The 20,298-nt window shown below is 57.1% G+C and overlaps 1 protein-coding gene across 4 annotated transcripts in view; it reads left to right on the top strand.

Moving 5' to 3' along the window:
- ROBO3 (roundabout guidance receptor 3) overlaps positions 1-20,298 on the top strand; it is a 471,759-nt gene that overhangs the window by 315,689 nt on the left and 135,772 nt on the right. The window contains exon 1 of one of the 4 annotated variants that reach the window (XM_075328151.1): positions 9,991-11,010. The exons of the other annotated variants lie outside the window; for them this stretch is intronic. Within the exon in view, the coding sequence (XP_075184266.1) occupies positions 10,953-11,010 (58 nt within the window). The 5' untranslated portion in view covers positions 9,991-10,952. Of the gene's footprint in view, positions 1-9,990; positions 11,011-20,298 lie in introns of those variants that run through there. 4 annotated transcript variants of the gene reach the window in all.

The raw sequence follows: 20,298 nt of genomic DNA, 5'->3' as shown, positions 1-20,298 counted from the left end.
GGCGCAGGCAACCACAAGCCACTCTATGCCACCGGATATTAGGAATGCTTGTTTTTGGGAATGTTGGGTGGCTGCCGTTACATTGCTTTGCGTTCTATCTATTCTTTCTATGTATTTTCTGTCTCTATCTATCACTTATCCTATCATTTTGTTTCTACTTTAAAAAACGCATTTTTAAAAACGCTGCAAAAACGCGTGCGTTTTTACCTCCTAATTTTGTGAAGGGCAGTGTTCACAATTGTCAAAGTCTGCCAGAGGTTGCAGTTTTGTCAAACCTAAAACGCAGCGTGTGGACATGACCTCACCTCCAGTCAGGACTCTGGGAAAGTTGTGTGATAATCCGGCAGGAGCGGTTATGTCCGCCATGTTTGTTGTTGCTCTGGGACTATTTCCAGGGGCGGCTCGTGAGATTTTCCCACATTTCAGGCTGCAAACATAAAGATAAAAATTTTAATGTTATGGCGTAAGACACACGGCATGAAAATCGGACCAAGTGAAGTGCGATAAAACATTGCATTCCACTCGGATCAATATTAACCTATGTGCCAGCACACATGAGCGATTATTTCCTCAGCCCTAATCAGACCGAGAAAACAGTCACAGCATGCTGCGGGTGCAATGCGATTATTGTTTTTCTCGCACCCATTCAAGTCTATGGGGCGAGAGAAACATCGCATTGCACTTGCGGTACACCGGTGTAATGCGAGTGCAGAGCGAGAATGGCAATAGCCGGCAACGAAGGAGAGAGGGAGATAAATCCCTCCCCTCCTCAGTGCCGGCCCACCCCTCCTCAGTGCCGGCCCGCCCCCCCCAGCTGAGGTCCAATCACAAGATCGGACCTCAGTCGCAGTGACACTCGCATGACACTTGGCTCCTGCTGTGCTCCCAGCGTGAGCCGAGTGTCATGCGAGGATTGAATTAGTCCCCCGTATGGCCCCGACCTATGGTGAAGAATCAACAAGTGACACAATTGTGAAGTTGAATGAAATTTATTGCTTATTTTAAACTTTTGTAAAAAATAAATAACTGTAAATTGGGGCGTGCAATATTATTCATCCCCTTTACTTTCAGTGCAGCAAACTCACTCCAGAAGTTGATTGAGGATCTCTGAATGATCCAATGTTGTCCTAAATGACTGATGATGATAAATATAAGCCCCTGTGTGTAATCAAGTCTCCGTATAACTGCCCCTGCTCTGTGATAGTCTCAGTGTCTGTGTAAAGCGCAGCGAGCATCATGAAGACCAAGGAACACAACAGGCAGGTCCAGGATACTGTTGTGGAGAAGTTTAAAGCCGGATTTGGTTACAAAAAGATTTCCACAACTTTAAACATCCCAAGGAGCACTGTGCAAGCGATCATATTGAAATGGAAGGAGCATCATACCACTGCAAATCTACCAAGACCCGGCCGTCCATCCAAACTGTCATCTCACACAAGGAGAAGACTGATCAGAGATGCAGCCAAGAGGCCCATGATCCCTCTGGATGATCTGCAGAGATCTACAGCTGAGGTGGGAGAGTCTATCCATAGGACAACAATCAGCCGTGCACTGCACAGATCTGGCCTTTATGGAAGAGTGGCAAGAAGAAAGCCATTTCTCAAAGATATCCATAAAAAGTGTCATTTAAAGTTTGCCACAAGCCACCTGGAGACACCAAACATGTGGAAGAAGGGGCTCTGCTCAGAGGAAACCAAAATCAAACTTTTTGGGCACAATGCCAAACGATATGTTTGGCGTAAAAGCAACACAGCTCATCACCCTGAACACACCATCCCCACTGTCAAACATGGTGGTGGCAGCATCATGGTTTGGGCCTGCTTTTCTTCAGCAGAGACAGGGAAGATGGTTAAAATTGATGGGAAGATGGAGACAAATACAGGACCATTCTTGAAGAAAACCTGTTGGAGTCTGCAAAAGACCTGAGACTGGGACGGAGATTTGTCTTCCAACAAGACAATGATCCCAAACATAAAGCAAAATCTACAATGGAATGGTTCACAAATAACCGTATCCAGGTGTTAGAATGGCCAAGTCACAGTCCAGACCTGAACCCAATCGAGAATCTGTGGAAAGAGCTGAAAACTGCTGTTCACAAACGCCTCCATCAAACCTCACTCAGCTCCAGCTGTTTACAAAGGAAGAGCGAGAATTTCAGCCTCTCCATGTGCAAAACTGATAGACACATCCCCCAAGCGACTGCAGCTGTAATCGCAGCAAAAGGGGGCGCTACAAAGTATTAACTTACAGTGGGTGAATAATATTGCACGCCCCAATTTTCAGTTATTTATTTTTTACAAAAGTTTAAAATAAGCAATAAATATTGTTCAACTTCACAATGGTGTCACTTGTTGCTGATTCTTCACCAGAACATTAAAATACAAAATGGAGTAGAGAAGGGGTTAACGCCGCGCATCAGCCAAAGGAAGATGTAGAAATGTTGATTATGATTAAACTTTCTTTTTATTCCATAGGTCTACGCGTTTCGAGGGGAAAACCTCTTCCTCAGGACCAGTACATCAACAAAAAACATGCTTTTTGTTGATGTACTGGTCCTGAGGAAGAGGTTTTCAACTCGAAACGCGTAGACCTATGGAATAAAAAGAAAGTTTAATCATAATCAACATTTCTACATCTTCCTTTGGCTGATGCGCGACGTTAACCCCTTCTCTACTCCATTTTGTATGCTCATCCACGTGGGGCTGCAGCAGACGCCATTATCTCATGCGTAGTGGTTGTGACTTTCACAACTGATTCAGGTGAGTGTGTATTTCTGATATACCGCACTTGTCCATCTGGTGTTACACTATCAGCGCTCCTTAGTTTTAGATTTTCACCATAAAATTAACATTTTTATGTTTATGTTTGAAGCCTGAAATGTGGGAAAAGGTTGAAAAATTCAAGGGGCTGAATACTTTCTCAAAGCACTGTATATACTACAATGGTACAATTATTTGGCTCAGACATTTTTACAGGAATATGTTTAGACTTTTTAAGTGAAAATATTTGCAAACTAATCGGGACGTCCGGCATCAGCGGTGGGAGGGGACGGTGTCGGCCTTACAGGTCATTGTTGTCAGACGATGTTTGAGCAGGAAACATCGAAATCAAAGGAAAGTAATAGAACAAGTGACCGACAAACAAAACCATGCAGGGTATTAGCACCGACAACGCAGGGACGGAACGCTGACGACGCAGGGATGGTGCGCTGACAACAGCCACCCTCAGTGATGAGATGCTCTGAGCACCCTGCCTGCTGAGCCGTGTATCTAATCCTATCCTGTGTGATACTGTCTGCTGAGCTATGTATCTAATCCTCTCCTGTGTGATACTGTCTGCTGAGCTATGTATCTAATCCCATCCTGTGTGATACTGTCTGCTGAGCCGTGTATCTAATCCTCTCCTGTGTGATACTGTCTGCTGAGCTATGTATCTAATCCCATCCTGTGTGATACTGTCTGCTGAGCTGTGTATCTAATCCTCTCCTGTGTGATACTGTCTGCTGAGCTGTGTATCTAATCCTCTCCTGTGTGATACTGCCTGCTGAGCCGTGTATCTAATCATATCCTGTGTGATACTGTCTGCTGAGCCGTGTATCTAATCATATCCTGTGTGATACTGTCTGCTGAGCCGTGTATCTAATCCTCTCCTGTGTGATACTGTCTGCTGAGCCGTGTATCTAATCCTATTCTGTGTGATACTGTCTGCTGAGCTGTGTATCTAATCCTCTCCTGTGTGATACTGTTTGCTGAGCTGTGTATCTAATCCTCTCCTGTGTGATACTGTCTGCTGAGCCGTGTATCTAATCCTCTCCTGTGTGATACTGTCTGCTGAGCCATGTATCTAATCCTCTCCTGTGTGATACTGTCTGCTGAGCTGTGTATCTAATCCTCTCCTGTGTGATACTGTCTGGTGTGCTGCGTATCTAATCCTCTCCTGTGTGATACTGTCTGCTGAGCCGTGTATCTAATCCTCTCCTGTGTGATACTGTCTGCTGAGCCGTGTATCTAATCCTCTCCTGTGTGATACTGTCTGCTGAGCTGTGTATCTAATCCTATCCTGTGTGATACTGTCTGCTGAGCCATGTATCTAATCCTCTCCTGTGTGATACTGTCTGCTGAGCTGTGTATCTAATCCTCTCCTGTGTGATACTGTCTGGTGTGCTGCGTATCTAATCCTCTCCTGTGTGATACTGTCTGCTGAGCTGTGTATCTATTCCTCTCCTGTGTGATACTGTCTGCTGAGCCGTGTATCTAATCCTCTCCTGTGTGATACTGTCTGCTGAGCTATGTATCTAATCCTCTCCTGTGTGATACTGTCTGCTGAGCTATGTATCTAATCCTCTCCTGTGTGATACTGTCTTGGGTAACCTGATAATTTGAGCCCATTTACCGGCTCGGTGGAGGTTGATGCACCGGTCCAGGCAGCTAATATGACGGTGGTGATTCTGAAATGTTACTCGGCCTCATCCTCTGTGTTGGGGGTCCGGGGTCTCAGCTGTCGCTGTGGATAAACATTTTGCAATTTACACCTGAAGAAAGAACGTTTCTTACTGGGCTGATTGCTAATTAAAAATAACAAGGGTAAGAAAGCGATTGGCCCCCTGGGGACGGTTGAGGATACTGGCACACGGGCGTCTCAGGCTACAGGGATCTGATGGCGAAAAATATCTGAGTATATGTCTCCAATAAACAATTTCACCCACTGTACCCATTGTACCCTATTCCGCCATGTGCCCCCATGTAATGCCAGATATTCCTCCATGCGCCCCCATGTAATGCCGGATATTCCTCCATGCGCCCCCATGTAATGTCGAATATTCCTCCATGTGCCCCCATGTAATGCCAGATATTCCTCCATGCGCCCCCATGTAATGCCGGATATTCCTCCATGCGCCCCCATGTAATGTCGAATATTCCTCCATGCGCCCCCATGTAATGCCGGATATTCCTCTATGTGCCCCCATGTAATGCCGAATATTCCTCCATGTGCCCCCATATAATGACCAGATATTCCTCCATGTGCCCCCATATAATGACCAGATATTCCTCCATGTATCCCCCATGTAATGCCGAATATTCCTCCATGTGCCCCCATGTAATGCCGAATATTTCTCCATGCGCCCCCATGTAATGCCAAATATTCCTCCATGCGCCCCCATGTAATGTCGAATATTCCTCCATGCGCCCCCATGTAATGCCGGATATTCCTCCATGTGCCCCCATGTAATGTCGAATATTCCTCCATGCGCCCCCATGTAATGCCGAATATTCCTCCATGCGCCCCCATGTAATGCCGGATATTCCTCCATGTGCCCCCATGTAATGCCGAATATTTCTCCATGCGCCCCCATGTAATGCCAGATATTCCTCCATGCGCCCCCATGTAATGTCGAATATTCCTCCATGCGCCCCCATGTAATGCCGGATATTCCTCCATGTGCCCCCATGTAATGCCGGATATTCCTCCATGTGCCCCCATGTAATGTCGAATATTCCTCCATGCGCCCCCATGTAATGCCGAATATTTCTCCATGCGCCCCCATGTAATGCCGAATATTTCTCCATGCGCCCCCATGTAATGCCGGATATTCCTCCATGTGCCCCCATGTAATGCCGGATATTCCTCCATGTGCCCCCATGTAATGCCGAATATTTCTCCATGCGCCCCCATGTAATGCCAGATATTCCTCCATGCGCCCCCATGTAATGTCGAATATTCCTCCATGCGCCCCCATGTAATGCCGGATATTCCTCCATGTGCCCCCATGTAATGTCGAATATTCCTCCATGCGCCCCCATGTAATGCCGGATATTCCTCCATGTGCCCCCATGTAATGCCGAATATTTCTCCATGCGCCCCCATGTAATGCCAGATATTCCTCCATGCGCCCCCATGTAATGCCGGATATTCCTCCATGTGCCCCCATGTAATGTCGAATATTCCTCCATGCGCCCCCATGTAATGCCGGATATTCCTCCATGTGCCCCCATGTAATGTCGAATATTCCTCCATGTGCCCCCATGTAATGCCGAATATTTCTCCATGCGCCCCCATGTAATGCCAGATATTTCTCCATGTGCCCCCATATAATGACCAGATATTCCTCCATGTGCCCCCATATAATGACCAGATATTCCTCCATGTAATGATTGGATATTGGTCCATGTATCCCCCATGTAATGTCGGATATTCCTCCATGTGCCCCCATGTAATGACCGGATATTCCTCCATGTAATGACCGGATATTCCTCCATGTAATGACCGGATATTCCTCCATGTAATGACCGGATATTCCTCCATGTAATCCTATAGACAACAATATCAGGTCCACAAAGCAGATATATGTGTGATCATACTCAATAATTGATTGAGTATGATCACACATATATCTGCTTTGTGGACCTGATATTGTTGTCTATAGGATCTCTCATTCCCAGGGACACGCTATATTACATATATGAGGCTAACTATAGGTTGTATTCCTCCATGTAATGACCGGATATTCCTCCATGTAATGACCGGATATTCCTCCATGTAATGACCTGATATTCCACCTTGTGCCCCCCTATGATAATCGGATATTCCTTCATGTGCCCCCCTGTAATAACCGGATATTCCTTGATAGATGAACGCTCTGTAGAAAGAGCTATCTTGTGCAGCCTAGACAGGACTACCAGAGTCTTCTCCACCTAGATAGGTCCACCAGGGTATTCACCTTGATAGGTCCAGCAGGAACTTTTCTGCCTACATAGGTCCAGCAGGGTCTTCTTTGCCTACATAGGTCCAGCAGGGATTTTTTCTGCCTAGATAAATCCAGCAGGGTCTTCTCCGCCTCAATAGGTCCAGCAGGGTCTTCCCCACCTAGCTAGGTCCAGCAGGGTCTTCTCCGCCTCGGTAGGTCCAGCAGGGTCTTCTCCGCCTCGATAGGTCCAGCAGGGTCCTCTCTGCCTGAATAGGTCCAGCAGAATCTTCTCCGTCTCGATAGGTCCAGCAGGGTCTTCTCCGCCTCGATAGGTCCGGCACGGTCTTCTCCACCTCGATAGGTCCGGCAGGGTCTTCTCCACCTCCATAGGTCTGGCAGGGTCTTCTCCGCCTCGATAGGTCCCACAGGGTCTTCTCCGCCTCGATAGGTCCCGCAGGGTCTTCTCCGCCTCGATAGGTCTGGCAGGGTCTCCTCCGCCTCGATAGGTCCGGCAAGGTCTTCTCCACCTCGATAGGTCCGGCAGGGTCTCCTCCGCCTCGATAGGTCTGGCAGGGTCTCCTCCGCCTTGATAGGTCCGGCAGGGTCTTCTCCGCCTCGATAGGTCCGGCAGGGTCTTCTCCGCCTCGATAGGTCTGGCAGGGTCTTCTGCACCTCGATAGGTCTGGCAGGGTCTTCTCTGCCTAGCTAGGTCCAGCAGGATCTTCTCCCTGCTGGACCTAGCTAGGTAGTCTTCTCCGCCTCGATAGCTCCAGCAGTGTCTTCTCCGCCTCGATAGGTCCGGCAGGGTCTTCTCCGCCTCGATAGGTCTGGCAGGGTCTTCTCCGCCTCAATAGGTCCGGCAGGGTCTTCTCCGCCTCAATAGGTCCAGCAGGGTCTTCTCCGCCTCAATAGGTCTGGCAGGGTCTCCTCCGCCTCGATAGGTCCGTCAGGATCTTTTCCGCCTCGATAGGTCTGGCAGGGTCTTCTCCGCCTAGCTAGGTCCGGCAGGATCTTCTCCGCCTCGATAGGTCCGGCAGGGTCTTCTCCACCTTGGTAGGTCCGGCAGGATCTTCTCCGCCTCGATAGGTTCGGCAGGGTCTTCTCCGCCTCGATAGGTCCGGCAGGGTCTCTTCCGCCTCGATAGGTCCGGCAGGGTCTTCTCCGCCTCGATAGGTCTGGCAGGGTCTCCTCCGCCTCGATAGGTCTGGCAGGGTCTTCTCCACATTTATCTTTATAGTATCGAACAGTCGGGTTGCTGGCCTTCCTCTTCTTGTTCCTTCTATTCTTCTGACCATGGTGTCCTTCTCCAGTGATTGCTCTCTTCGTATGATGTGATCTTGGTGATCCTTTCTTTGAGGGACATATCCGGCTTGATTTGATCCAGAGTGGATTTCTTCGTTCTTCTTGCCTCCAGGGTATTGATAACCTCCTTCTCCACATTTCGGAGGCGTTAATTCTTCTGTCTTGTTCCTTTATTGTCCAGGTCACTTAATGATATTATTAGTGATGATGGATCCCACTATTCACCCCCCTTCATCTGTAACGTTTCCCATCATTTATCACTCGTCCAGTAATCTTCCGTTACCTGAGCGCTATGTATCTTCCATTTGAAACTGATCCACTAAAAAAAATGGATCCTTTACAAATGCAAGAAAAACGGAAGAGAAATAACAATCAGGTAACGGATCTGTTCTCCATAGACTCCAGTGTTACAAAAAACGGATTCTGTAAAAATCCTTTTTCTCAAAACTAACAAAAAGTTGTGTTTGCAGAACTTTTTTGCCAACGAATTTCTGCTGGATCCGATCTAACGAGGATTACTGGACATGTGATCTCTGCTGGATCCGATCTAACGGAGGATTACTTTCACACATCCGGTTTGAGCCCTGCGGCTCAATCCGGCTGTGAAAACTATGCAACGGATGCGGTGAAAACACCGCATCCTTTGCATAAGTTTTTACATGCGGCCGGTCCGGTTTTTTCCGGTTGCGGCATGCTACTGAGCATGCGCAGTGGAAAATACCGCATGCGGCGACCGGATGCGTTTTTTTTCCGCATCGCGCCGCATCCGGCCTCCATAGGGATGCATTGAAAAATGCGCCGCAGCGGCCGGATGCGGCGCGATGCGGTGTTTTTTGCCGGAGCAAAAAACGTTGCAGGGTACGTTCGATCCGGCCGCCGCATCGGCTAAATCTGCCGCATGCGGCAAAAACCGGACCGAATGCAAGCCCCTACGGCACAATGCGGCACTAATGTAAGGGTACTTTCACACATCCGGACTTTTGCTCTGCGGCACAATACGGAGTTCTGCAGAAAAACCGCAACCGGCTTTTGTAACGCCGATTGCGGTTTTTTTTTGCATTGACTTACATTAGTGCCGCATTGTGCCGTAGGGGCTTGCGTTCGGTCCGGTTTTTGCCGCATGCGGCAGATTTAGCCGATGCGGCGGCCGGATCGAACGTACCCTGCAACGTTTTTTGCTCCGGCAAAAAACACCGCATCGCGCCGCATCCGGCCGCTGCGGCGCATTTTTCAATGCATCCCTATGGAGGCCGGATGCGGCGCGATGCGGTAAAAACCGCATCCGGTCGCCGCATGCGGTATTTTCCACTGCGCATGCTCAGTAGCATGCCGCAACCGGAAAAAACCGGACCGGCCGCATGTAAAAACTGATGCAAAGGATGCGGTGTTTTCACCGCATCCGTTGCATAGTTTTCACAGCCGGATTGAGCCGCAGGGCTCAAACCGGATGTGTGAAAGTAGCCTAAGTCAATGCAAAAAAAACCGCAATCGGCGTTACAAAAGCCGGTTGCGGTTTTTCTGCAGAACGCCGTATTGTGCCGCAGAGCAAAAGTCCGGATGTGTGAAAGTACCCTAATGATCTCTCTCCCTGCTGCAGCCGGATCTCTGCGGAGTCAGAACCTTCCTCGTCCCTGCAATGCCGCCCGCGGCCGGGAGATGGCGCTGCTCGTGCTGCTGTAGGTGCAGGGTTCCATCCATCAGAGCTCAGCGCTGCGCCCGATCAGTCCCGGCACTGGCTGTGAGCGGTGCAGAGCAGGAGCAGCGCTCGTATCCAGGGGCTGTGGAGTGCAGCAGATCTCAGCGGATCCCCCGCAGTGCGGACCGGACTGACAGCTGCAAAACATGCCCAAACTACAGCAATGAATGGAGACCCCGGCAGCGGCTCCTGTGCGGGGAGGCTGCAGGTGCCTGTGCCTTTAAATGCACGCGGGGGGGGGTGGAGGAGGGCTCCCTGACACAATGGTGAGGGGAGTCACTGCTGAGGAGGCTGCAGTGTGAGGCGCAGAGGCTGCCGGCTGCCGGGAGAGAAGGGCGCAGAGATTGCCGGCTGCCCGGAGAGAAGGGCGCAGAGATTGCCGGCTGCCCGGAGAGAAGGGCGCAGAGATTGCCGGCTGCCCGGAGAGAAGGGCGCAGAGATTGCCGGCTGCCGGGAGAGAAGGGCGCAGAGATTGCCGGCTGCCGGGAGAGAAGGGGGCAGAGATTGCCGGCTGCCCGGAGAGAAGGGCGCAGAGATTGCCGGCTGCCCGGAGAGAAGGGCGCAGAGATTGCCGGCTGCCCGGAGAGAAGGGCGCAGAGACTGCCGGCTGCCGGGAGAGAAGGGCGCAGAGATTGCCGGCTGCCCGGAGAGAAGGGCGCAGAGATTGCCGGCTGCCCGGAGAGAAGGGCGCAGAGATTGCCGGCTGCCCGGAGAGAAGGGCGCAGAGATTGCCGGCTGCCGGGAGAGAAGGGCGCAGAGATTGCCGGCTGCCGGGAGAGAAGGGCGCAGAGATTGCCGGCTGCCGGGAGAGAAGGGCGCAGAGATTGCCGGCTGCCCGGAGAGAAGGGCGCAGAGATTGCCGGCTGCCCGGAGAGAAGGGCGCAGAGATTGCCGGCTGCCCGGAGAGAAGGGCGCAGAGATTGGAGAAGGGGGCAGAGATTGCCGGCTGCCGGGACAGAAGCACTGAAGGGGGCAGAGGCTGCCGGGACAGAAGCACTGAAGGGGGCAGAGGCTGCCGGGACAGAAGCACTGAAGGGGGCAGAGGCTGCCGGCTGCCGGGACAGAAGCACTGAAGGGGGCAGAGACTGCCGGGACAGAAGCACTGAAGGGGGCAGAGGCTGCCCGGACTCGGCCGCGTCTATGAGGAGGAGGCAGAAGCAGTGCGAGCTCCAGACGGGACCTGTATGGATGGAGCAGGGGGCAAGTGAGGAGTGACTACGACCTCCATCATCTGCTGGAGCAGCGCTGCGGGGTCACTGAGGGCGGAAGATGCGGCTTCTCTCTCCGCTGTGGATTGTGGCTGCTCTGCTCGTCTGCCCGGCGCGAGGTGAGTGTCCCCGAGCTGTGCCCTCTCCGGGGGGTTCATGTGCCCGGTCTGTGCCCTCTCCGGGGGGTTCATGTCCCCGACTGTGCCCTCTCCGGGGGGTTCATGTGCCCGGTCGGTGCCCTCTCCGGGGGGTTCATGTGCCCGGTCTGTGCCCTCTCCGGGGGGTTCATGTGCCCCGTCTGTGCCCTCTCCGGGGGGTTCATGTGCCCGGTCGGTGCCCTCTCCGGGGGGTTCATGTGCCCGGTCTGTGCCCTCTCCGGGGGGTTCATGTGCCCGGTCTGTGCCCTCTCCGGGGGGTTCATGTGCCCGAGCTGTGCCCTCTCTGGGGGGTTCATGTGCCCGAGCTGTGCCCTCTCTGGGGGGTTCATGTGCCCGAGCTGTGCCCTCTCTGGGGGGTTCATGTGCCCGAGCTGTGCCCTCTCCGGGGGGTTCATGTCCCCGAGCTGTGCCCTCTCCGGGGGGTTCATGTCCCCGAGCTGTGCCCTCTCCGGGGGGTTCATGTCCCCGAGCTGTGCCCTCTCCGGGGGGTTCATGTCCCCGAGCTGTGCCCTCTCCGGGGGGTTCATGTCCCCGAGCTGTGCCCTCTCCGGCGGGGTTTATGTGCCCTCTCCGGGGGGATCATGTGCCCTCACCGGGGGGTTCATGTGCCCGGTCTGTGCCCTCTCCGGGGGGTTCATGTGCCCGGTCTGTGCCCTCTCCGGGGGGTTCATGTGCCCGGTCTGTGCCCTCTCCGGGGGGGTCATGTGCCCGGTCTGTGCCCTCTCCGGGGGGGTCATGTGCCCGGTCTGTGCCCTCTCCGGGGGGGTCATGTGCCCGGTCTGTGCCCTCTCCGGGGGGGTCATGTGCCCGGTCTGTGCCCTCTCCGGGGGGGTCATGTGCCCGGTCTGTGCCCTCTCCGGGGGGGTCATGTGCCCGGTCTGTGCCCTCTCCGGGGGGGTCATGTGCCTGGTCTGTGCCCTCTCCGGGGGGTTCATGTGCCCGGTCTGTGCCCTCTCCGGGGGGTTCATGTGCCTGGTCTGTGCCCTCTCCGGGGGGTTCATGTGCCCGGTCTGTGCCCTCTCCGGGAGGGTTCATGTGCCTGGTCTGTGCCCTCTCCGGGGGGGGGTTCATGTGCTGATTCTCTGGATTATTTTGGGTTGATGTCTCATTAGTAACTTTTGTTCTTCACTCGTCTGGTTGTTTGGGGGCTCGTCTGTAGGGTGGGGGGGCGATGCCATTCACTTCACTGAGTATGTATACAGTCTGCAGTGGTGACAGCAATACAGCTGGGAGGGCTGGTGCGTACAGTGCAGAGTATATTGGAAGGGCCGGCGTACAGTGCAGAGCACACTGGGAGGGCGTACAGTGTAGAGCACACTGGGAGGGCGTACAGTGTAGAGCACACTGGGAGGGCGTACAGTGCAGAGCACACTGGGAGGGCGTACAGTGCAGAGCACACTGGGAGGGCGTACAGTGCAGAGCACACTGGGAGGTTGTACAGTGCAGAGCACACTGGGAGGGCGTACAGTGCAGAGCACACTGGGAGGGCGTACAGTGCAGAGCACACTGGGAGGGCGTACAGTGCAGAGCACACTGGGAGGGCGTACAGTGCAGAGCACACTGGGAGGGCGTACAGTGCAGAGCACACTGGGAGGGCGTACAGTGCAGAGCACACTGGGAGGGCGTACAGTGCAGAGCACACTGGGAGGGCGTACAGTGCAGAGCACACTGGGAGGGCGTACAGTGCAGAGCACACTGGGAGAGCGTACAGTGCAGAGCACACTGGGAGGGCGCACAGTGCAGAGCACACTGGGAGGGCGTACAGTGCAGAGCACACTGGGAGGGGCGTACAGTGCAGAGCACACTGGGAGGGCGTACAGTGCAGAGCACACTGGGAGGGCGTACAGTGCAGAGCACACTGGGAGGGCGTACAGTGCAGAGCACACTGGGAGGGCGCACAGTGCAGAGCACACTGGGAGGGCGCACAGTGCAGAGCACACTGGGAGGGCGCACAGTGCAGAGCACACTGGGAGGGCGCACAGTGCAGAGCACACTGGGAGGGCGCACAGTGCAGAGCACACTGGGAGGGCGTACAGTGCAGAGCACACTGGGAGGGCGTACAGTGCAGAGCACACTGGGAGGGCGTACAGTGCAGAGCACACTGGGAGGGCGCACAGTGCAGAGCACACTGGGAGGGCGTACAGTGCAGAGCACACTGGGAGGGCGTACAGTGCAGAGCACACTGGGAGGGCGCACAGTGCAGAGCACACTGTAAAGTGCCGGCGGATACAGTGCACAGTATATTGGAAGGATCATTATGCACAGTGCAGAGTATGTGGTGGATAACCGTACAGTGCAGTACGGCGGAGCTGTGGACAGATGGCGTCTCTGGTGCAGATGTTGCTGTGTCGCGTCTCATGTATAAGAGGTTATTGCACCCAGGCAGGATGGAGACCCCCGCAGCTCTGATACAGCGGCCGGGCTGACATTACGGGGGTCCCTATAGAAGTCTGGGGTGTACACCGCTCAGTAATTGTTTTCTGTGTATAAATATCTCCGGGTGGTAAGTATGTTCAGGAGCATGGCGAACCCAGGCTGTACAGCACCGAGTATACAGAGAAAACCAGTGAGTACAGCGCCGAGTATACAGGGAGAGCCAGGGCGTACAGTGCCGAGTATACAGGGAGAGACAGGGCGTACAGTGCCGAGTATACAGGGAGAGCCAGGGCGTACAGTGCCGAGTATACAGGGAGAGCCAGGCTGTACAGTGCCGAGTATACAGGGAGAGCCAGGGCGTACAGTGCCAAGTATACAGGGAGAGCCAGGGCGTACAGTGCCAAGTATACAGGGAGAGCCAGGGCGTACAGCGCCGAGCATACAGGGAGAGCCAGGGCGTACAGTGCCGAGTATACAGGGAGAGCCAGGGCGTACAGCGCCGAGCATACAGGGAGAGCCAGGGCGTACAGTGCCGAGCATACAGGGAGAGCCAGGCTGTACAGTGCCGAGTATACAGGGAGAGCCAGGGCGTACAGTGCCGAGTATACAGGGAGAGCCAGGGCGTACAGTGCCGAGTATACAGGGAGAGCCAGGGCGTACAGTGCCGAGTATACAGGGAGATCCAGGGCGTACAGCGCCGAGCATACAGGGAGAGCCAGGGCATACAGGGAGAGCCAGGGTGTACAGTGTCGAGTATACAGGGAGAGCCAGGCTGTACAGTGCCGAGTATACAGGGAGAGCCACGCTGTACAGTGCCGAGCATACAGGGAGAGACAGGGCGTACAGTGCCGAGTATACAGGGAGAGCCAGGGCGTACAGTGCCGAGTATACAGGGAGAGCCAGGGCGTACAGCGCCGAGTATACAGGGAGAGCCAGGGCGTACAGCGCCGAGTATACAGGAAAACCAGTGCCTACAGCGGCGACTGTATCAGTTATATTGTACAGGTCCGTATGTATAGTGCTGAGTATATTGGAAGTCCTTCTGTGTACTCTCCATTCTAGTAAGGGTGTAATCTGTGTGTATTGTGGGGTCATTGACCTTTTGTGGAGAAGAGTTAAGTTGTTTGCACAGCACTAAGTATATAGAAAATAAGCCTCTTCTGCCCTGTGTGGGCCGTGCTGCGGGGCCTCTCCTGCCCTGTGTGGGCCGTGCTGCGGGGCCTCTCCTGCCCTGTGTGGGCCGTGCTGCGGGGCCTCTCCTGCCCTGTGTGGGCCGTGCTGCGGGGCCTCTCCTGCCCTGTGTGGGCCGTGCTGCGGGGCCTCTCCTGCCCTGTGTGGGCCGTGCTGCGGGGCCTCTCCTGCCCTGTGTGGGCCGTGCTGCGGGGCCTCTCCTGCCCTGTGTGGGCCGTGCTGCGGGGCCTCTCCTGCCCTGTGCGGGCCGTGCTGCGGGGCCTCTTCTGCCCTGTGCGGGCCGTGCGGCGGGGCCTCTTCTGCCCTGTGCGGGCCGTGCTGCGGGGCCTCTCCTGCCCTGTGCGGGCCGTGCTGCGGGGCCTCTCCTGCCCTGTGCGGGCCGTGCTGCGGGGCCTCTCTGCCTGTGCGGGCCGTGCTGCGGGGCCTCTCCTGCCCTGTGAGGGCCGTGCTGCGGGGCCCTCTCCTGCCCTGTGGTGGGCCGTGCTGCGGGGCCTCTCCTGCCCTGTGTGGGCCGTGCTGCGGGGCCTCTCCTGCCCTGTGTGGGCCGTGCTGCGGGGCCTCTCCTGCCCTGTGTGGGCCGTGCTGCGGGGCCTCTCCTGCCCTGTGTGGGCCGTGCTGCGGGGCCTCTTCTGCCCTGTGCGGGCCGTGCTGCGGGGCCTCTTCTGCCCTGTGCGGGCCGTGCTGCGGGGCCTCTTCTGCCCTGTGCGGGCCGTGCTGCGGGGCCTCTTCTGCCCTGTGCGGGCCGTGCTGCGGGGCCTCTTCTGCCCTGTGCGGGCCGTGCTGCGGGGCCTCTTCTGCCCTGTGCGGGCCGTGCTGCGGGGCCTCTTCTGCCCTGTGCGGGCCGTGCTGCGGGGCCTCTTCTGCCCTGTGCGGGCCGTGCTGCGGGGCCTCTTCTGCCCTGTGCGGGCCGTGCTGCGGGGCCTCTTCTGCCCTGTGCGGGCCGTGCTGCGGGGCCTCTTCTGCCCTGTGCGGGCCGTGCTGCGGGGCCTCTTCTCCCCTGTGCGGGCCGTGCGGCGGGGCCTCTTCTGCCATGTGCGGGCCGTGCTGCGGGGCCTCTCCTGCCCTGTGCGGGCCGTGCTGCGGGGCCTCTCCTGCCCTGTGCGGGCCGTGCAGCGGGGCCTCTCCTGCCCTGTGCGGGCCGTGCTGCGGGGCCTCTCCTGTGCTGCGGGGCCTCTCCTGTGCTGCGGGGCCTCTCCTGTGCGGGCCGCGCTCTCTGCATTGCCAGCCTGTGTTTTATTCTCCTCTTTTTGGTTTTGCAGCCCTGTGATTACCGGGGAGGTATGTGAGGAATCCGCTGCAGCTTCCAGGGTTGTGTGCACAGTTGCTGCCGGTGGCTTAAATTAGCAGTGCTGCCCCCCATGAACTTGTGCTCTGTGGCCCCCAACACCTTTTACTCTATGAATTGTTGCTGAGGCCCTGCGTGGTGGAGCCGGCGCTGCATGTAGAGGTCAATGGAAATGAACCATGACCATCACAGCAACAAGAAAGATGGCCCCGGCGTAAATTGGCGAATATGACATTTGCATGGACTGTTGAGCCGGTGTTTCCCGCTCTCTGTGTATTTCCCAGGCTCTTGTGCTGATCCCTGTAGCCCCCGGTCCCCTGTGTCTTTGTGCCCCCTGGGGGTGTCCATGGAGGTGAGTGGCGCAGAGGTCACCATTTACCTAGGCTGGCCCTCAGCATTCAGGCAGGACATAGTGGCGACATCCACATTCCCGCCATCGTGCGAATTGTGTGACGGCTACTTCTAATATTTCCAGGACTTCTATGGCCGAAACTAAGACTTCTGACCTGATGGGGCCGGTGTGTGACTGACTAATGGCTGAGTGCCTGAACATGGAGGGAGCTGTGGGTGCGTGTGGTGTCACTATGAGGATGTCACCTGGGGGTGGCGCTCTCTGCTCCTGGGGTCTGGGGTAGGACCCCCCCAGCGCTGTGCTGACACCTCAACAGATCATTTCATTTTCTTCCTGCCACATGTAACAGTTTTAGGGTTAGAAGAGTCACCAGGGAGCGCGCCCGAGGTGTCAGAGACAGGGAAAGGAGCGCGCCCGAGGTGTCAGAGACAGGGAAAGGAGCGCGCCCGAGGTGTCAGAGACAGGGAAAGGAGCGCGCCCGAGGTGTCAGAGACAGGGAAAGGAGCGCGCCCGAGGTGTCAGAGACAGGGAAAGGAGCGCGCCCGAGGTGTCAGAGACAGGGAAAGGAGCGCGCCCGAGGTGTCAGAGACAGGGAAAGGAGCGCGCCCGAGGTGTCAGAGACAGGGAAAGGAGCGCGCCCGAGGTGTCAGAGACAGGGAAAGGAGCGCGCCCGAGGTGTCAGAGACAGGGAAAGGAGCGCGCCCGAGGTGTCAGAGACAGGGAAAGGAGCGCGCCCGAGGTGTCAGAGACAGGGAAAGGAGCGCGCCCGAGGTGTCAGAGACAGGGAAAGGAGCGCGCCCTAGGTGTCAGAGACAGGGAAAGGAGCGCGCCCGAGGTGTCAGAGACAGGGAAAGGAGCGCGCCCGAGGTGTCAGAGACAGGGAAAGGAGCGCGCCCGAGGTGTCAGAGACAGGGAAAGGAGCGCGCCCGAGGTGTCAGAGACAGGGAAAGGAGCGCGCCCGAGGTGTCAGAGACAGGGAAAGGAGCGCGCCCGAGGTGTCAGAGACAGGGAAAGGAGCGCGCCCGAGGTGTCAGAGACAGGGAAAGGAGCGCGCCCGAGGTGTCAGAGACAGGGAAAGGAGCGCGCCCGAGGTGTCAGAGACAGGGAAAGGAGCGCGCCCGAGGTGTCAGAGACAGGGAAAGGAGCGCGCCCGAGGTGTCAGAGACAGGGAAAGGAGCGCGCCCGAGGTGTCAGAGACAGGGAAAGGAGCGCGCCCGAGGTGTCAGAGACAGGGAAAGGAGCGCGCCCGAGGTGTCAGAGACAGGGAAAGGAGCGCGCCCGAGGTGTCAGAGACAGGGAAAGGAGCGCGCCCGAGGTGTCAGAGACAGGGAAAGGAGCGCGCCCGAGGTGTCAGAGACAGGGAAAGGAGCGCGCCCGAAGTGTCAGAGACAGGGAAAGGAGCGCGCCCGAGGTGTCAGAGACAGGGAAAGGAGCGCGCCCGAGGTGTCAGAGACAGGGAAAGGAGCGCGCCCGAGGTGTCAGAGACAGGGAAAGGAGCGCGCCCGAGGTGTCAGAGACAGGGAAAGGAGCGCGACCGAGGTGCCAGAGACAGGGAAAGGAGCGCGCCCGAGGTGTCAGAGACAGGGAAAGGAGCGCGCCCGAGGTGCCAGAGACAGGGAAAGGAGCGAGCCCGAGGTGTCAGAGACAGGGAAAGGAGCGCGCCCGAGGTGTCAGAGACAGGGAAAGGAGCGCGCCCGAGGTGTCAGAGACAGAGAAAGGAGTGCCCCCATTACAATGCTGCACCCTCTGGCCCTCGTATGCAGTGCCCCCATTACAATGTTGCACCCTCTGCCCCTCGTATGCAGTGCCCCCATTAGTGTTACACCCTCTGCCCCTCGTATGCAGTGCCCCCATTACAATGCTGCACCCTCTGCCCCTCATATGCAGTGCCCCCATTAGTGTTGCACTCCCTGCCCCTCGTATGCAGTGCCCCCATTAGTGTTGCACTCCCTGCCCCTCGTATGCAGTGCCCCCATTAGTGTTGCACTCCCTGCCCCTCGTATGCAGTGCCCCCATTAGTGTTGCATCCTCTGCCCCTCGTATGCAGTGCCCCATTAGTGTTGCACCCTCTGCCCCTCATATGCAGTACCCCATTATTTTTGCACCCTCTGCCCCTCGTATGCAGTGCCCCCGTTAGTGTTGCTGCCTCTGCCCCTCGTATGCAGTGCCCCCGTTAGTGTTGCTGCCTCTGCCCCTCGTATGCAGTGCCCCCATTAGTGTTGCACCCTCTGCCCCTCGTATGCAGTGCCCCATTATTTTTGCACCCTCTGCCCCTCGTATGCAGTGCCCCGTTAGTGTTGCTGCCTCTGCCCCTCGTATGCAGTGCCCCATTAGTGTTGCTGCCTCTGCCCCTCGTATGCAGTGCCCCATTAGTGTTGCAGCCTCTGCCCCTCATATGCAGTGCCCCGTTAGTGTTGCAGCCTCTGCCCCTCATATGCAGTGCCCCCGTTAGTGTTGCTGCCTCTGCCCCTCGTATGCAGTGCCCCGTTAGTGTTGCAGCCTCTGCCCCTCATATGCAGTGCCCCGTTAGTGTTGCAGCCTCTGCCCCTCATATGCAGTGCCCCCGTTAGTGTTGCAGCCTCTGCCCCTCGTATGCAGTGCCCCCGTTAGTGTTGCTGCCTCTGCCCCTCGTATGCAGTGCCCCCGTTAGTGTTGCAGCCTCTGCCCCTCATATGCAGTGCCCCCGTTAGTGTTGCAGCCTCTGCCCCTCGTATGCAGTGCCCCCGTTAGTGTTGCACCCTCTGCCCCTGTAGTATCGGTACGGCGTTCCTATCTGCCAGTCTGGTAACACTCGGGGCGGTTGTACTCGTCGGTGCCCAGAGCCGTGTCCTTGGCGCGTGGCCTCATGTCACAGGCGGCAATTTGTCTTGACAGCCGAGCCGCTGCGTCTTTCATGAATATGTATCCGCACTAATCGCTTTTACCCTCATAAATTCTCATTAAGTGCCCAGAACAGCCACATAATTGGCACCGACATTGATCCCCATTAGTGAGAGATTTCCTGCAGTTTTGTTTTGAGTTGAGGCTTTAGGGGATATTCGGGGGATGGATGGAGCGACTGGTGACGGCCGCTCTGCCGCCCATCACCCCGGCCTTGCTCTGCCGCCCGTCACCCCGGCCTTGCTCTGCCGCCCGTCACCCCGGCCTTGCTCTGCCGCCCGTCACCCCGGCCTTTCTCTGCCGCCCGTCACCCCGGGCCTTGCTCTGCCGCCCGTCACCCCGGCCGTGCTCTGCCGCCCGTCACCCCGGCCTTCCTCTGCCGCCCGTCACCCCGGCCTTCCTCTGCCGCCCGTCACCCCGGCCTTTCTCTGCCGCCCGTCACCCCGGGCCTTGCTCTGCCGCCCGTCACCCCGGCCTTGCTCTGCCGCCCGTCACCCCGGCCTTGCTCTGCCGCCCGTCACCCCGGCCTTGCTCTGCCGCCCGTCACCCCGGCCTTGCTCTGCCGCCCGTCACCCCGGCCTTGCTCTGCCGCCCGTCACCCCGGCCTTCCTCTGCCGCCCGTCACCCCGGCCTTCCTCTGCCGCCCGTCACCCCGGCCTTCCTCTGCCGCCCGTCACCCCGGGCCTTGCTCTGCCGCCCGTCACCCCGGGCCTTGCTCTGCCGCCCGTCACCCCGGGCCTTGCTCTGCCGCCCGTCACCCCGGGCCTTGCTCTGCCGCCCGTCACCCCGGCCTTGCTCTGCCGCCCGTCACCCCGGGCCTTGCTCTGCCGCCCGTCACCCCGGGCCTTGCTCTGCCGCCCGTCACCCCGGGCCTTGCTCTGCCGCCCGTCACCCCGGCCTTTCTCTGCCGCCCGTCACCCCGGCCTTGCTCTGCCGCCCGTCACCCCGGCCTTGCTCTGCCGCCCGTCACCCCGGGCCTTGCTCTGCCGCCCGTCACCCCGGGCCTTGCTCTGCCGCCCGTCACCCCGGGCCTTGCTCTGCCGCCCGTCACCCCGGCCTTGCTCTGCCGCCCGTCACCCCGGCCTTGCTCTGCCGCCCGTCACCCCGGCCTTGCTCTGCCGCCCGTCACCCCGGCCTTGCTCTGCCGCCCGTCACCCCGGGCCTT

Source organism: Anomaloglossus baeobatrachus, chromosome 11 (genome assembly GCF_048569485.1).
Source record: "Anomaloglossus baeobatrachus isolate aAnoBae1 chromosome 11, aAnoBae1.hap1, whole genome shotgun sequence".
Lineage (NCBI taxonomy): Eukaryota > Metazoa > Chordata > Amphibia > Anura > Aromobatidae > Anomaloglossus > Anomaloglossus baeobatrachus.
Note: the sequence above shows the minus strand (reverse complement) of the source record. Positions and strands in the feature narration are given on the sequence as shown.